The 16,855-nt window shown below is 34.0% G+C and overlaps 1 protein-coding gene across 2 annotated transcripts in view; it reads left to right on the forward strand.

Annotated features, from left to right (window-relative positions):
- LOC117104616 (centrosomal protein of 290 kDa-like) overlaps positions 1-16,855 on the forward strand; it is an 82,133-nt gene that overhangs the window by 62,764 nt on the left and 2,514 nt on the right. For both annotated transcript variants that reach the window (XM_033245471.1, XM_033245472.1), the window contains exons 37-49: positions 7,228-7,365; positions 8,323-8,430; positions 9,141-9,236; positions 10,686-10,814; positions 11,629-11,771; positions 12,126-12,261; positions 12,834-12,971; positions 13,702-13,932; positions 14,452-14,619; positions 14,881-15,087; positions 15,346-15,483; positions 15,889-16,055; positions 16,274-16,376. In XM_033245471.1, the coding sequence (XP_033101362.1) occupies positions 7,228-7,365; positions 8,323-8,430; positions 9,141-9,236; positions 10,686-10,814; positions 11,629-11,771; positions 12,126-12,261; positions 12,834-12,971; positions 13,702-13,932; positions 14,452-14,619; positions 14,881-15,087; positions 15,346-15,483; positions 15,889-16,055; positions 16,274-16,376 (1,902 nt within the window). The remainder of the gene's footprint in view (positions 1-7,227; positions 7,366-8,322; positions 8,431-9,140; positions 9,237-10,685; positions 10,815-11,628; positions 11,772-12,125; positions 12,262-12,833; positions 12,972-13,701; positions 13,933-14,451; positions 14,620-14,880; positions 15,088-15,345; positions 15,484-15,888; positions 16,056-16,273; positions 16,377-16,855) is intronic.

Genomic DNA, 16,855 nt, shown 5'->3' on the forward strand with positions numbered 1-16,855 from the left:
ACATAATGTCTAGCTTCCGTACGTGCTGCGCGCGTAAAAATGCGTGCGCGTAGTGGAAAATTTCAAAAAATTTCTAAATGCTCAAAATGGCCTGGAACGTGCTCTAATTTAGTCAAAAAGTGATTTCGAGCATTTTGAAATTTTGACGTTATGAAGCGCACGCGTAAAATTAGGGAACATTACATTCAACATTGACCTGAAGTTCATGCTCACTAATTACGATTTCGAAATGGCAATTGGTTAGGCTGATATGAAGTACTGTAGGTCACGGATACTGGCACCACAGCAATAGGCACATAGTGAAGGAAGCTGAAATTTCTCACTACTGGATGGGTCAGTCTGGAGTGTGTGGTATTTTTTCTTAATGATTCTTTCAACTTTGGTAGTGGTTGGGTGAAATGTCATAATAAGTGGAAGTCTCTGGATGATAGGAGAGAACACGCTATCCAAGTATTCACTGATGGTGACTGTAGGGCAGTTGCAATGTGACCAGATGAATCTTTGTGAATTTTCGCTAACACATGTAGAATTTAGAACAACATAGACTTTGGTTAATTAAAACAGATGCACTTGAAGGTAATTCTTCATTAGCAAGCATATCAGTAATAACTGATTTAACATGATGTTGGTCATCATAAAAGTAAGATATTCTCGAAAGTGGACTACTGTAAGTTAGTCCAGGACTTTAGCCCTGGACAAGTAAGTCCTAGACTAGGGTTAGTCCTGGCTTAAGTCTGTTTCGTATTCTTGAAACCTGGACTAAGTAGTCCAAGGCTAAACCATGGACTAATATGTAAATGATGGAATATGTGAGGTCAAAATAATACTTTCCATGGCAATGTCTTATGAATATTACTGCTCATGCTCAGTACATCTGTTTGAACTCTTTCTCGGGCATAGTGATATACACAGATAAATTATGTTTTTATCTCCTTTATAGTGTTTTTAATTTTAATATATCAAAATTGTGTCACACTACACACATGCACAGAAAATTTGTTTAATCTATCTGTAATAATTCTTTAAAGTAATATTCAAAATAAGAGTTTTATCCGGAAAGTTCTAGCAAGATGGCATTTTTGGTTTGGAATTCGGACTTCTGAATTGTTTTTAAAATTCATTATTCAGTAGTTTTTCCTACGGTAGTCGAGCAGCTGAATCCAAGTCGATGACATGTGTAGACTAGAATAGTTTTTCTTTATTTTCATTATGCATGCTCCTTCAAATCTCCAAAATGGTATATTTCTTCCTAATTATATGGGTTGGCATGTCCAGTATATTGTTCAGATGCTTCCTATTCCACGGTGATTGAAGTTTAACAATACAATACTTTTAACAAGGAAAACGTTGGAAAACGTACAGAGCATGGTCGAGTCATGCTACACATATCAGTGACCTTTTATCAGGGATGTACTTTATATCCAAGACAACTTAGGCCTACCTATAGCTTACTAAACATTGTCTTTGAGTATGTACTTTACATACTTCAAAACTGTGATTTCACAACCACCTCAGTCCCACCATGGTTGGGGCTGAGGTGAGAAAATTTGAGAAAATAGTACCTAGCTGGAAATGACATTTTTATATAGTGAAATTCAGCATCATCACATCACCATTATATAGTCCAAATGAAATGCCAACAAATTTCTCAAATCTCAAAATCCACTTTATTTTGCAATCATGACAATATAACTAATAATTGAAGTTTAACAATACAATACTTTTAACAAGGAAAGCGTACAGAGCACGGTCAAGTCATGCTACACATATCAGCGACCCTTGACCTTTTGTCAGGGATCTACTTTATATCCAGGACAACTTTGGAGTAACTATAGCTTACTAAATTTAACTATGTATAATATTTATGATTAACAAATCACAACTTTTTTTTTGCATTTAGCAAAATTATTTTCACTTTTTATTTTTATTATCAATTATTACTATCATCATCATTATCATCATCATCATCAGTATTATTACTATTAGTAGTACAGTAATATTATTAAACAAAACTTTAAAGAAACTTGCAAAAGGATAAAAACAAAACTGAACCATACAGTATCACATTCTATGTGATGTGATTTAAGATTTGTTTAAATCACGCTTAGGTCTATGTGTTCTGTTAGGCCTATATGTATAACGTGTACTGATGTATATTTACATGTTTAAAAAGTATTCATTTTGAGCGATCCCAGGAAAGAATTTTTATTGGCTCAAGAACAAGCTCTAAAACAGTTTAACACTGTGTACACAGTGGGATGAGGGGAGCCGCAACTCCCACGGCTCCCCCCCCCCCCCCCCCCCCCCCACCGGATACGTCCCTGGTTAAAGTCTGGGGTTTTCAGCACAAGAAGCTGAAACAATACCACTCGGCCAACTGATAGAGTGGAAAAAGGGGTATAACCACCAGTTTTTCAACCATATTTGAAATATCAAAAAAATATATCTCATCAACCACTCCCAAGTTTTTTTGTCAAATATTCTTTTTGTGACTTAGAAAAATCAGTTTTACAACATACTGTATCAAAACATTTTTTTTTTTCGGGTCCTAGCTTTAAAGTCTATTTCTGTCACAAATAACATAGTGCAGTCTTGTCCTCTGCACATGCATTGGCATATTTCAGGGCCTTTATGGTGTTCATGAGTTTAGAGTCATTTATGGGTCATCTTTCTTTCTTCTAGCAATATTATTTTATCTTTCTGGATAAAAAAAGACATGTACCATTTGTGTACTGATAGATAGTGAGAGTTAAGTTCGAAAGTAAAATTTTTAACCATGAACCAATAATTGAGCTCAAATTTACCAGAAATAACCTGACTGGGTTCATGTCCATTTGTTTTTTATACATCCCTTGAGTGTCTTAAAAATCACTTGTAGAACATATAAGAAATGTTTTCCTCCAGAGCCTGGCTTTATTAAAATGATTGTTTAATAAAGTGATAGTTAAGTCAATGAAATTTCTGCCTCTGACGTAGGGATTAATGGTCTGTCAGTGGCTGGGGATGTTCACCACCATTTTTACTCTTAATAATTTTTTTGCAGCAGTGTCCCCCATAAATAAGCAACAGAAGCAACACTTTTACTTTGATGAAAAAAAGAAGCCAAGTAATTGGTTTAAGTAAAGTAGTTGATTCTTCTGATCTAAGTAAAGTAGTTGATTCTTCTGATCTAAGTAAAGTAGTTGATTCATCTGATTTAAGTAAAGTAGTTAATACTTCTTCTGATTCAAGTAAAGTAGTTGATTCTTCTTCTGATTCAAGTAAAGTAGTTGATTCTTCTTCTGAAGTAAGTAAAGTAGTTAATACTTCTTCTGAAGTAAGTAGAGTAGTTAATACTTCTTCTGAAGTAAGTAGAGTAGTTAATACTTCTTCTGATTTAAGTAAAGTAGTTGATACTTCTTCTGATTTAAGTAAAGTAGTTGATACTTTTTCTGATTTAAGTGAGGTAATTGATACTTTTTCTGATTTAAGTGAAGTAGTTGATACTTCTGATTTAAGTGAAGTTATTGGTACTTCTTCTGATTTAAGTGAAGTAGTTGATGCTTCTTTTGATTTAAGACAAGTAGCAAATGCTTCTTTTGATAGTTCAGGATATTCTGGAATGATCACCATAATTAACATAGATGCAGATGCTTCAAAATCGCCCTCTTCAATAGTACATGTGATTTGTGAGGCATGAGATTCTAGATTTACACATATTTCTATCCAATTTTTATTGAATTCCATTTTCACCTGATGTTTCATCCTGTCAGGAATATTCCAGCGGAAAATAGCATTATCTGTTCGGTTGCCATAACAAATGTACTTGGCCTTATCTCCAATTTCAAACATATTGCGTCCATATATGAAAACAATCAACTCATTACTTCCTTTGAGTGTGACCACAAACAAATTTGTTAAACAGAACACAGACAACCAGATGTAAGTGAAACCAATCATTTTGAAATTTAAATTCATTAATACATTTAAAGTTGCTTGCAGTTATACCTTTCTGTGGTTTTTTTCTGTAGCAGGTCATATTGATGGTGCTTTCATCTTTTGATGTTCTGATAAACCTCAGTATCCATCATAATGTGCAGTACAACTGATCCAATGTAGATAGTACAACTTCAACAGTGCATGAATTTTTTCTAGTAGAAAATGTATGAGGGCAGCATAATAATGTCAGGAAACTGCAGCAAGAGCATTGTGCCAACTTTTATATATATTAATGAGGCAACACTGTTTATGCCAGCCTTATGGATTCACGTTAAACATGCTTTAATAATCACTGATTTTTTTTGTAAAGCTGGAAGTTGAATGTGGCCCTTGAGGAACAGTCTTCTGCCACCTGCTGTAGTAATTCTAGTGTCCCACAAGGCTTTGTTTTTGGACCTATACTCTTTCTTGTCTATATAAATGATTTACCAGATACTGTTTTATCTCAGCTCGTTATGTATGCTGGCAGCTCTACTCTCTCTGCTCTAACTCCTCTAGATCATCTTGCAACGATGTTGCGTTATTTAACAACAATCTGAAGTATGTTCTGAAGTGGGGTGAAGACTGGTTAGTTACATTTACCTCAAAGAAAACCAAACTGATGGTATGCATCCTTCCGACAGTGTGGGCCAACTTGAGCTACCTGAAGTGCCTTACCTTTGTCTACGTGGTCTTTACTTCTGTCCAGGGGTGACGCCGGGGTTGGGGGGGCTGAGGTTTTCGATGAGAGCAAAGTGGGCGTGGTCGGACGTCGCTCAAAATCTTTCAAAAGTGGTCGAGGGAGCAAAGCCCAAAAAAATAAGGCAATTTAGGGGTTTCAAAGGCTTATTTATTCAATTTTAGAGTTTACTATAATGTAGAAAATACACTCAAATTCACTTCCTATTGATTGTTTTTCTCAGGCTTATTACCTCCCTTTATTTAAGAAGAATGCCAATTCTATTCTTGTGCTCCCCTGAGCAGTTGATTTCTAGACCAGCCTTGTTTTAGGGTGATTTGCCGAAAGAAAAACATAAAGAAAGTAAATAACTTAAATTAGATTTGACCTTGACCTACGAGGAAGTGTGCGATGTGCGGATTGAACAATATTTAAATGCTGATAATGGCAAAATATGCTAATTTAGTTTGTTAAAAAGGAATTTTGAGCATTTTAAAAGATTTACTCATGCATACGCGCACGTCATGACGCACGTGCGCATCTTAATGTCACTGTTGTCTCCTGATATGAGATATATATATGTATCAACTTTCATTGACAAACGCCTGTTGGTGAAGGAGTAATGATCATTCATAGTATTTATGGTGACGTCACAATCAGCTATTATGATATATAAAATCATATCTACAACTCATGTGCTTTTAGAATATGTAATAAAAATTGGGGGTCACCTTTCATCCTAAGGAGCTATATTTGATTATAAATAGGCATAATTATAAGCATATGTAATTTTTGACTCACGCGTACGCGCACGTTAAGACGCGCAAACAAAAAAGTAAGATACCTAACATTACACCTTGACCTGAATTATAAGCCCATTTAATATTATTCAGAAATGACGAATGGTTAAAATGATATGACGTCATCAACGTTTTGAAAAAAAGAAATAATTAAAAAAAAAAATTCAGATGGCAATATGATGATGTCACAATGTCCGATCAGCTATTATGATATATAAAATCATATCTACAGCTCATGTGCTTTCAGAATATGTAATAAAAGTTAGGGGTCACCTTTCATCCTAAGGAGCTATAACTGATTTAAAAAAAGACATGATATAAAGCATATATTAATTTTGACGCATGCGAACGCTCGCAATATTACGCGCGCACAAAAATATAATGTACATAACATTTGACCATGACCTGAAGTTTATACCCACTAAATATGATTCAGAAATCACAAATGATTAAGGTGATTATGGGGTCATCAAAGGCTTGACGAAAGAAAGATGAGGGGGGTAAGCAAAACCCTATATTTTGACCATGATGACGTCATCAACATGTAAAAAAGTGCCACATATATGAAAGAGAATTGCCTCAGCTACAACATACTCAAAGTTGGAAGACAATCAATCAAGAATGAGCGAGATACGCTCAAATGCGCATTTATTAAAATGACGTCATCAATAATATTCAGTTTGTTGAATTCAGATGGCAATATGATGACGTCATAATGTCCGATCAGCATTTATGACCTATAAAATCATATTTACAACTCATGTGCTTTCAGAATATATAATAAAAATTGGGGGTCACCTTTCATCCTAAAGAGCTGTAACTGTTTAAAATTAGGCCTGATTTTAGCAAAATTTCACTGTATATCGGCACAAATGCGCACAAAGGTCACTATGTTTGATGCGTGCGTACGGTGTTGTTATTGGCCATAGAATGATTGAAAAGATTGGGAACTTGTCAAAACAATGTCAGGAACCCAAAATGTGACAACAAAATTAATTTCTAGCTTCCATACGTGCTGCGCGCGTAAAAATGCGCACGCGTAGTGGTAAATTTCAAAAAATTTTGAAATGCTCAAAATGGCCTGAAATGTGCTCTAATTTAATCTAAATGTGATTTTGAGCATTTTAAAATTTTGACGCACGCGTACGTGCGCGTTGTGACGCGCCCGCGTAAAATTAGGGTACATTACATTTAACATTGAAGTTAATGCTCACTTAATACAATTTCAAAATGGCAATTGGTTAGGCTGATAAATTTTCTGTTTTTACCTTTAGCAATATAAGTCATTGTGAATAAGAAAATGTTTTTGACAGTTGTAGTTTTGTATCCTTTTATTGTTTATTTTGGTTTAAATTCTTGTTTTGCATTGTAAACCAACTTTTTCAGCCTGCAAGCTGTTTGTTTTTTTGTTTTTTTTTATACTTGAATAGAAATAAATAATGTTAAACATTATGCTAGATTTAATGCAGCTTATTAATTTGCAGCTTATTGAAATACTAGCGAAGGTTTTTAAAATCGCATAACATAAGAAATACATGGGATATTTTTAGACAGCGTCTATGTCAAGATGCGAAGATTAAGTATGGCAAATTCAAGTACAGGGGCCTGAATAAACTATCATAAAAAGAGTTTATACTCATTTATATTTTTTACCATGTTAATTTTAAATGTATTGCTTTTATTGTGTATTTTCCATACCATTAATAGCCACATAAATTTGTTTTCTTATACTTTGAAATAGTGTAAAATATATTTTGAGTGTCATTAGAACTCATTGTGTTTTTTTTTTAGGCTCTGAGTCAAGCCCTGATGACAGTGCGTGCCGAGATGGTAGAAATGGCACAAGACAATGCAAAGGCTAAAGCAGATGAACAGGAACAAGATATGAATGTTCAGAAGCTTGTTGATAGAGAAACAAAAAAAATGAAGGTGTTTATAATTTTGTGTATTCACATTAGTGAATTCTCAATGGTGGAGTGGAAAATTATCAAGCAAACATTTTTAAATAATTCAATTTTTTATGAAGATAGCTTTTTGTTTTTGTTATATTTTACATTTTAATACATTTGTTTGTATTTTCAATTTTTTTAAATTTTTTTTGGTATTTAACACAATTTAAAATTTAAAAAAAAATAATCTGAGTATTTTTTTTTCTGTTTGAAGCATCAGGACACCTGTAGGTTTAAACATTCAGTAGTGGATCTAAAGATTAGCAAAGAGGAGCCCCCTCACCCCGACATGATGAACATTTCCGATAACCTCGCAACTACCACTGGGGGTCTTCCAGAGGCCTATGCACTTCACGCTATGTAATTAAACATTGTGCGTGTAGCGCAAGAACTAGCTAGCTGCTCAGGCTAGGCTAGGCCGATGGAAGTCCCCTAGTGAGTTGCGAGATATTGGCGGCGCTTTTTCAAAATAAACCCAATAAAATGTATATAGAGAGAGAGAGCAATTTCTCATATTATTAGAAGTCATCACTAATTATAGATATTACACCAAACCTTTGGACTAGAATACATTACTATTGTTTTCGATTTTGCTATGTCTATTTCGTGAATACTTACCTGGATAAAGCTACTAATTGCCATTGTTCCCAAAACGGAACACCCCTTCAAAATAAAATGGAACAGTCTGACCCAGGGCGCCACAAACGAACTTTCTCCCTAACAAATGTCCTTATTCCCTATTCGACATTCGTTGAAAGAGAACCTTCTTTGTGTATTGTTAGCCACAAATTTCTGGACCACGTGTCTCGTGTTCTTGCAGCAAAGTGGAGCCTTGCGAGGTTTGCGCGCACTGGCCCCCTACTACCAACATCACAATTGATTTGTGTATTTTATCAGTTTAATTATTTGCTATTTTTATCATCTTTTTATTACGAAGGAGCAATTTGGAGATGTTCAAGGCAAACTGGAAAAATTTAAGCGAGAGCTGAAGAGGGTCAAAGGTCATGAGAAAGAAATTGAAACTCAATTGCAAGGAAAAAATGAGGTAAAGTAATATTTATTAATTTTGTTCATTTTATTTTTCTTTGTGATTGCAGTGTCTGCTTCATCATTACTTACATGGATAAACTGTCTGCCTTTGATTACGGTAGATAAAATTAAAATTAAATACTTTATAACCAGCCATACAATTTAGAGACCAGTAGTCCAACACAATTTGTGATGTACATCATTGTAAACCTATTTTATTATTTATTCAAAGACTTTCAAACACGTAATAGGCTTGTTAAATACCAAACCTTTGAACAATAATAATGATCCTCTCTCTTTTGTTCAGCCCTGCCTTTGATTGATCCTGTTTTTTGTTTTCTATTTTATGTTTTTCTTTTTTTTTTTTTACCTCAACTCTTCTTTACCTTAATTCATATTTTATATCTTTATTCTTAATTTTTTAATGCACTTTAAAAGTTGTTTCTATAAAACATTTTCCCAAAATTACTTTTGATTTGTTTTACTTTTGTGCTGTGTTTCCTATTATTATTATTTTTTTTATTATTGCATTTTTTCTGCAATTTCTTCTGTTATTTGGATTTATCTGAATTATATCATTCCAATGAACTTTTTTGCTTTTTAGATGATTTTATAATCAATTTTAAAAGTTTTTCAATGTTCGTCATTAATTTTTAATAAGTTAACTTTACTGTTTGGTAATGCTATGTAGAGAAATTATAATTAAAATGATCATTTACTGATTAGGAAATTCTGAAGAAGAACTCATTAATTGATGAGTTGAAGGATGAGCGAGTGCGATTGAAAGCTGAAATTGAAGATTTAGAAAAAGATATTGATTTGGTAAGAACATTATTTGATTATTTTGATTATCATCAAGTAAAGGTTGAAACGTGAAGCTCTGAGCTCAAAGGCCGAAGTGCCCATCTCTCTTCCTTTGGCATTTGAGGCATGTTGTGGCGAAATGGTAAATTTGTCGCACAGTCTAGTATTGAGTAAATGAGCTATAAAATATGGGAGCTCAAAAATTGACAAAAAATCCAAATTTGTTTTTCACTGTAGGTCAACAGTTTAATGTCTTATTAATCATGTCCCAAAGTATTAGTTCTGGAAGTGGTTAACAAATTGTTTATTTAACATTATTTTTCATAGTTCATTCTATTAAACAATGTATGCACAAATAATTTTGAAAGGCAATTACTCAAAATTCTGTTTATCTTGACTATAAAAGTACTGTACTTTCACTTTCCAATAACTTAGGTTTGAAATGTCCAATTTGAATGAATGACCTCTCATTTTAAAGATCACATACTCAGGTATCTGAAAATACCAATAACTTGAATTTAAATTTTTGCTACAACTTAGCCATTTTGCCACAAAATGCCTCATTTGGGCCAGACTGTGCAAGGCTGTGGGGGTTCACCACTCCTCCTGCACAGCAGTCTGTTTTACCTTCCCAGCATATGCCGGTACCCATTTATACTCCTGGATGGAGAGAGACAAACGTAGATTAAGTGTCTTACCTAAGGAGACAAGCGAACTGCACAGCGAAGGTTTCGAGACCCATAACCTCAAGGTTGAGTGTCCTAGCCACAACCCATTCGCTAACCAATTCTACAAAGATGTTTATATTTATTATCAGTACTGTAATTTCCACCACATCATTATTTATTTGCAATAATGTATGGCCTATTACCTCTTACATAACACTTTACCACTACCGTCTCTATCATTACATATGTGAATCTATGTTGACAATAAAATGTAAATTATATTTTTTGCATCATCACCTCTATCATCATTATCACTTCACCTTTATCGTCATCATCATTAACATCATCATCATCATCGTCCACATCATCACCTTCAGCTGTTATATGTAACACACCTCAATTATCCTTTTGCCTTACAAATTATTTCTTTATACTACGTTTCTGTTTTTTTTTTTTTGACATCTCTGAATACATAAAAAAATTGCATTAAAATATTATTTTAAAAATTTAAAAATTACATACAAATGGACACAGCAAATATCAACCATTTCATACAGCAGAAAAAATATGATGCCAGGGATAACACATATAAGTTATTAAAAATAATTCATTGGATTGCATTCATATTGTTTTTTTATATTCCTTTATATTTATTGCATTTATATTCTTTTATAGGCTAATACATTGATTTGGTAATCTCTTCTTGCCTTCCTGTCATTCCATAAAATAACCAAACCTTATAATCTACCCCTCAACAGTTTATTTTCTTGAATATTGAAATAAATCTTCATATTTTTAGAAACCTGTTCAAGATGAAGGTAGCAACAAAACAGCTGAATTACAAAAGAAAATCCGCATTCTAGAAAGAAGATTGAACGATGCAGAAACGAAGAAAGGCGAGAAAGGTTCAACTGCAAAGACAGAAGAAGTTAGTATTATGATGATAATAACAGCATTGCCTACATCATCAACCACAATAACAAACATCATTTTTATATTCCATTTTCATCATGATGTAATTGTTTATTTGTTTGTTTTTGTCAGTGTGTGTTATAATTCGATATCAGTACTCTATTTGTAATATAATTCAAAATTTACTGTATGGACCAGTACAACAGAGTAAACCCCTTACTCGTCTCGAAAGATGTACTGGGTTCTTTATAGTGCACACGAACCATTGTGTTTACTGGGCCTACGGTTTATAGTCCTTATTCGAGAAGACTTCCACCACCAGAACCATTATAGGCGAGCATTCCAATATTATGGCTGTAGGTTGCAATGCCCCTGATTTAAGCGCTTGGCCATCCAACTATAAAGAAATAAAGAACAGCTTTTTTCCCACAGTCCTTGTTTCTATTTTTAGTAGGATTTTTACCACCTTGTTATAATGCTCAGGTGGCATGTAACTGTTAAGAACTGTGTTTGATAAGCAAAGATATTTACAACATAGCAATATCTTAAAATTACTGATGCTCATGATATGGAAATGAAAAGTCAAATTGAAAACATTTCAGCACAGTAAGAAAAGACTGTCTATTTTCTGCCAGACCACATTATGTGAAATTAAGTATAAAATGATATATTATTTTGTATTTCAAGCTGCTACCTAGTTGGCCCAGGCTCTCCATATACCTTTACAACAATATGAATAAGAGTTATAACTATAAGTATTATAATAAATGTTATGATTTTTGACCAATAACAGTATTCTATATAATGTTTTTATGTTTGCTACAATTTAGTCTGGGATTGAAGTTGCAAGATGGGAAGAAAAGAAGAAATGGGAAAAAAGAGTTGAAGCTCTTCAGAACAAACTGAAAGAGAAAGAAAAAGACACAGAAAAATTGAAGAAAAACAATGAAATGTTAAAAGAAGCCCTCAACAGGTTTGTATACTAAATATATTTGATTTCAGATTTTATGAATTATATAAATGTGAAATTTAAAGAAATATCTGTGGGTGTGATCGTTGCTCATTGACCAACGACAAAGGAATGAGGACAATGCGGTATTGGTGCAGTCACGTGCTGGGACAATTGATTTTTGTTGTAGAGGTGTTTTAAAAGAAACAATAGCAATTTACTAGTCAGTTTATACAGTAAACCATCTCATAGACTACCAGCATCACTTGTGTTGTTTTTAAGAAATATCTGTTTATTGTTTATGTATATTTATCAATTACATTACTCTGATTGTGGAGTACATTGTAACAGTACAATTTCGGTTTTGTTTTTCAAAAGAAATGAAAAAATACAAATGAGCCGAACAACTGGTGTGACATCGAGGAAACCAGCCGGGTTTAAACCAACTCCCCCCAGCAGAAGTGATCCAAAGATTGAGGAATTAAAACAACAAAATTATGAACTTGAGGAAGAGGTAGAGTTGAAATCAGTGGAATAACAACTAGTCATGGGGTTTGGGGGCTAGAAAATGTTGGGGGCCCTTTGCGTGTCAGGAAAGTATTTTTACTCCTGGAGATGTTTGAGTGGGTAATCATCTACCGATTTTTGGACTAAAAAGACTGGTCAAAGCTCTATATTACTGTGGTGGTAGTAGTAAGAAGAGCTATGAGCCCCCTGTTTCTTTGAAGTCCCAGCCCCCGAAAGCTCATGGGCCTAAGATGCCACTGGTGAAAATAGGTTCAAATTTTGATAAAACATGTTTTCTTCCAAATATTATGTAACATCTTCGAATTCCTAATGTAAATTTTTATCATACCATATTTTCTCCACATTATTTATTAATGCATAGATGCATTTTTGTCCAAGGGTAAGTTGACAAATGCTAAGTTTCTTATGGAACTTACACCTTAAGTAATATAGAAAATAATTTAATTTAATTGTTCACTTCAGTGTGTGTCGCTGTGTGCACTCTTACCTAGAAGGTTTTTTTACAACAATTTGAAATAGAAAACCTGATAAAAAGATGTTGGTTGCTTGTTTGATTAGGTTGCTTCCTTGAGGAGACAGCTGGCACTGGGAAATGCCGGTGCCCTTGCCGAGGTGGAGAAAAGAAATGAAATACTGACCAGTAAGATATCAGCTATGGAAAATGAAATGTCAAGGCGACTTGCAAGTAACGTACAGGTAGGTGAAATCATCTGAACTAGACAGAACATTGTTAGTCCAAGACCAGCAAAACAACGGATACCAAAGAGCATCTCCCATCAAAAAAACACCTCTCCTCAAATGAGGCACCGCTCTCAAATATGTACCACGGAAAACATGATTTTTCTTTTTCCACTAAGCACTGTTGTCGAATATGCACTGTAGCATTTATAGAAACATATTGTATTTTGAATAAACAACACAGCGCCTAAGAGTGTAAACCTAACATGCTTTTTTTTTGTATAAATGGGTACCTTTTAAGTATCTATTCTCTTTCAGGTTAGTAACACTGCAACAAGTCAGATAGGACTATGTACAACACAGTACCATTTTAGCACTACAATAATAACCGCTCTTGAATACCTGTACTCTCCAATACGCATTGCACTGAAGCCTCTCTAAGACTAGCGCTTATTACATTTTAGTGGGAAAAAGTATGGGGTAAATACTATTCCACCTTAAATCCCACCCCAACCCCCTAATTAATCATAATTAGTGTAGGTGGAAGGACACCTCTCTCATCTCCACCTGGCAAATACTGTTGACACCTCTGCACGTTTTCCTTTAAATTAATAATGTTTAAGCACTGATAGAATGTACTATGACATACAACCATGGTGAATACCACTTTAAGAACCCAAAAGTGTAAGTGTAATAAGCTTGTTGATACAGTATATCTTTATTTACATTATTTTTTTTTAAATAAAAGTTAGATTCAAATGCTTTGTTGGAAGGAAGAGAGGAAGAACTTCAGAAACAGCTTCTGAAATTGACAGAGGAGAACATTGAGCTAAAATTTGATGCAGAGCAGGCCAAGAAAGACGTGCCTCGTTTGAAAGCTCGGATCACCGATCTTCAACAATACACAGAAGTGCTGAAGGAGGATTTGGAGAAGGAGCGCCAGAAGTTACTGCGCAGCAGCTCTGGCAGTCTCCGAAAGGTAATCATGCACAATTTGTCACTGAAAATTAGTATAAGATAAGCTGCACGTGTTTTCATATTACACAAAATATTTCAGAAAATGTATTGTTCCTGGCAGGATTCAAACCAAACATTTTACATTGAGTTGTTCTAGTGAGTTCTTCTCCCATCTTTTAACATTGTGTTGCACTTTTACCATTAGTTTCCACATTCGGCCTGTGCCTCAGGCTCCGCTACTGTGCACTACTGAGGCAGAGACTCAAGAAAGCAAAGAAATTGGGTGAAATAAAAAAAAACTGCAACAACACTTTGAGTAAGATTCAAATAAAAAAAGTGTCCTTATTCAAGCACAGGCAAATAGGAAATGAGGACCATGTTTGGGAGATGATTTGTACATGCCGCCCTGGGACTTCAATTTTGCCGAAGGGATGTTGCATTTCAGGAACAAAGAATATTAGTTGGTTTATCCAGGTCAGTATTCACAAAATAGAATAAGATTTTATGATTCAAAATAAAGGTTAATCATTCTTGTTTGCAGTCTGGTGGAAGCAGTGGAAAGTCTGTTCCTGAATTAGAACGAATAATTGGACTGATGAAGAAAGTGGTAGAGAGAGTTCAGTCAGAGAATGAACAACTGAAGAAGGCTCCAGGAGTTGTGACCCAAACAGAAATACATAGTTTACGAGAAAAAAATAAAGAATTAAAAGTAAGGCTCTCTTTTTTAGACATGAAGATTTGATTTAAAAATGTTTTAATAGATACACTGTAGCTTTGTATATATTTTTGGAAGGTATTTTCAATTCCATTAGATGTGTAAAAAAAAACCAGAATATATTAATTTAAATTAACCCAAAATATAATAATAAGTTTGTTCGCAAGTACTATGAAAACGGCTTTGACAAAGAAAGATTTGTATTGTATTGTATGTTTTTCTTTTCTTTTTATTTTTTCCCTTATTGTTTTCCAGAGTGAACTAGAAAAGGTAAAGTTAACATATGGGGGCCAGTTAAGTCAGCGTTATGAGAGCTCGCAAAAAGGAATAGCAAAAGTTGCATCCGAAAATGAGAAATTAAGACGGGAACTAAAGAAGGAGGTTGAAGATAATAAAAAACTAAGGTTAAGCAAGAGCCAGATGGAAGTGGACATGAACAAGACAACACGGGATCTGCAGCAGGTAAAGTACTATTACTGCTTAACTGCACACAAGCATTAATTGCCTAAATAAAAAGAATATGTCTTTAATCAACCTGAACTAAGTGATAGTACTAAGAAGAAAGAACTTTGTGTCTGATATAAAATCCTAGGGTTGTTTTTTTCCTTTTTTCAGGGTCCAAAATATTTTTATTTTATGATGTTTGAAAATAGCAAAATTAATTAATTTTAAGCATAGGTAATGTGCCTGCTTTTTTTTTTTTTTTTTTTTTATGAATAGAGTCAACAAAAGCTGGAACTTGAGCAGGCCCGTGGGGTGAAGACAGAAGCATCCGACAGCAAGAGTTGGAAATCCATCGTGGTCACCAGGATGTACGAAGAAAAAATGAAAAATATGGAGCTCGATATAGAAAAAAAAGTAAAAGGAACTTATTTTGTAAAGCTTATGTGTTGAGTAAATTATCTATATTAATTTATGGAATTTCAGTATCTCTACTACACCTAATAGTGCTACATCCAGTAGTGCTACACCCAGTAGTACTACACCCAGTAGTACTAACCCTAGTAGTACAGTACACTCAGTAGTGCTTGTAGTCCTTCCTGGTCACTGAAGTCTATTATGCTTTGTACTGCATGAATTTTGCAAATTTATTTAAATTTTACTTTGTGACATAAATATCATCAGATATATATTAATTGTGATAAATAATGAGAGTAAGAGTCAAAGAAATGTATCCGCACTAGCATAACATGCATAGGTTTTAAATGATGTGCCAAGCATGCCAAATTTTTGCATCATTCATATCCAATAATCGTTCTCCAGAGTTCTACTATACAAGACATGAAGCAACTGCTACGAGATGCAGCCCAGAGGGAACAGCAGATGATCCATGAGGTAGAGGAACTCAAGCAGAAGATCATTGTTCTGGAGAGATTCCCAATTGATGCCAATACAGATGAACAGCTGGTTCAACACCTTCAAATGACCAGGTGACTATACATTTGTGTTGATCTATGCTTTTATTCAGTAAATATTGTCATGGGAGTGGATGTGGAGCTGTAACTTAAGAGTTTTAATTCATTATTGTCATTTTTTGGAGAAATGTAAACTTGAACACCCTAATAAATAATAGAACCATCTGTTTATGTGTACCTTATTATGAGGCCAATCACTTCTTCTTTATTATATATATTATTTCTTTTTCTAGGTTAACAAATGAACGGTTAGAAAATGAAAAGGCTGAACTGTTGAATGAACTGAAACTTTTTCGAAGACAAGGTGCTTCTTCCTCGTCTGGTCCTACAAGTCAGGTAAATTTAAAAACTTGGTACTAAGACCAGGCCATAGGCCTTCATCAGGTGTACAGCATAAAAAAAAGAAAAACAATATATACAAATATAACGGACGTAAGACAAAGCAACATTGACGTGAAGCAACGCTATAATAGAAAAAAGAACAAAAGCCTTAAGGGCGTATGTCAAGCTACAAACAAGCAGTCAAGATAAAAACGCGGGAAAAATATACTATGGTAAGAATCATATACATATATATAAACTATATATAAGAAGAAATAATATATAGGCCTATATGAATATAAAAATGAAAACGAAAAGAAAAAAAAAATAAAAATAAAAAGTATATAAATAAAATAAAAAAATAAAAAGAGCTGATCAAATAAAAGCAATAATAATCAAACACATGGTCCAAAATCCAAATCCAAATCCAAACAAGATGAGAAATTATATCTTAAAAGCATTAAAAGATACATTAAGACCGGAGGGAGCAATGG

Source organism: Anneissia japonica, unplaced genomic scaffold (genome assembly GCF_011630105.1).
Source record: "Anneissia japonica isolate Jap-2015-1 unplaced genomic scaffold, ASM1163010v1 scaffold287712_len2945570_cov188, whole genome shotgun sequence".
Taxonomy (NCBI): Eukaryota; Metazoa; Echinodermata; class Crinoidea; order Comatulida; family Comatulidae; genus Anneissia; species Anneissia japonica.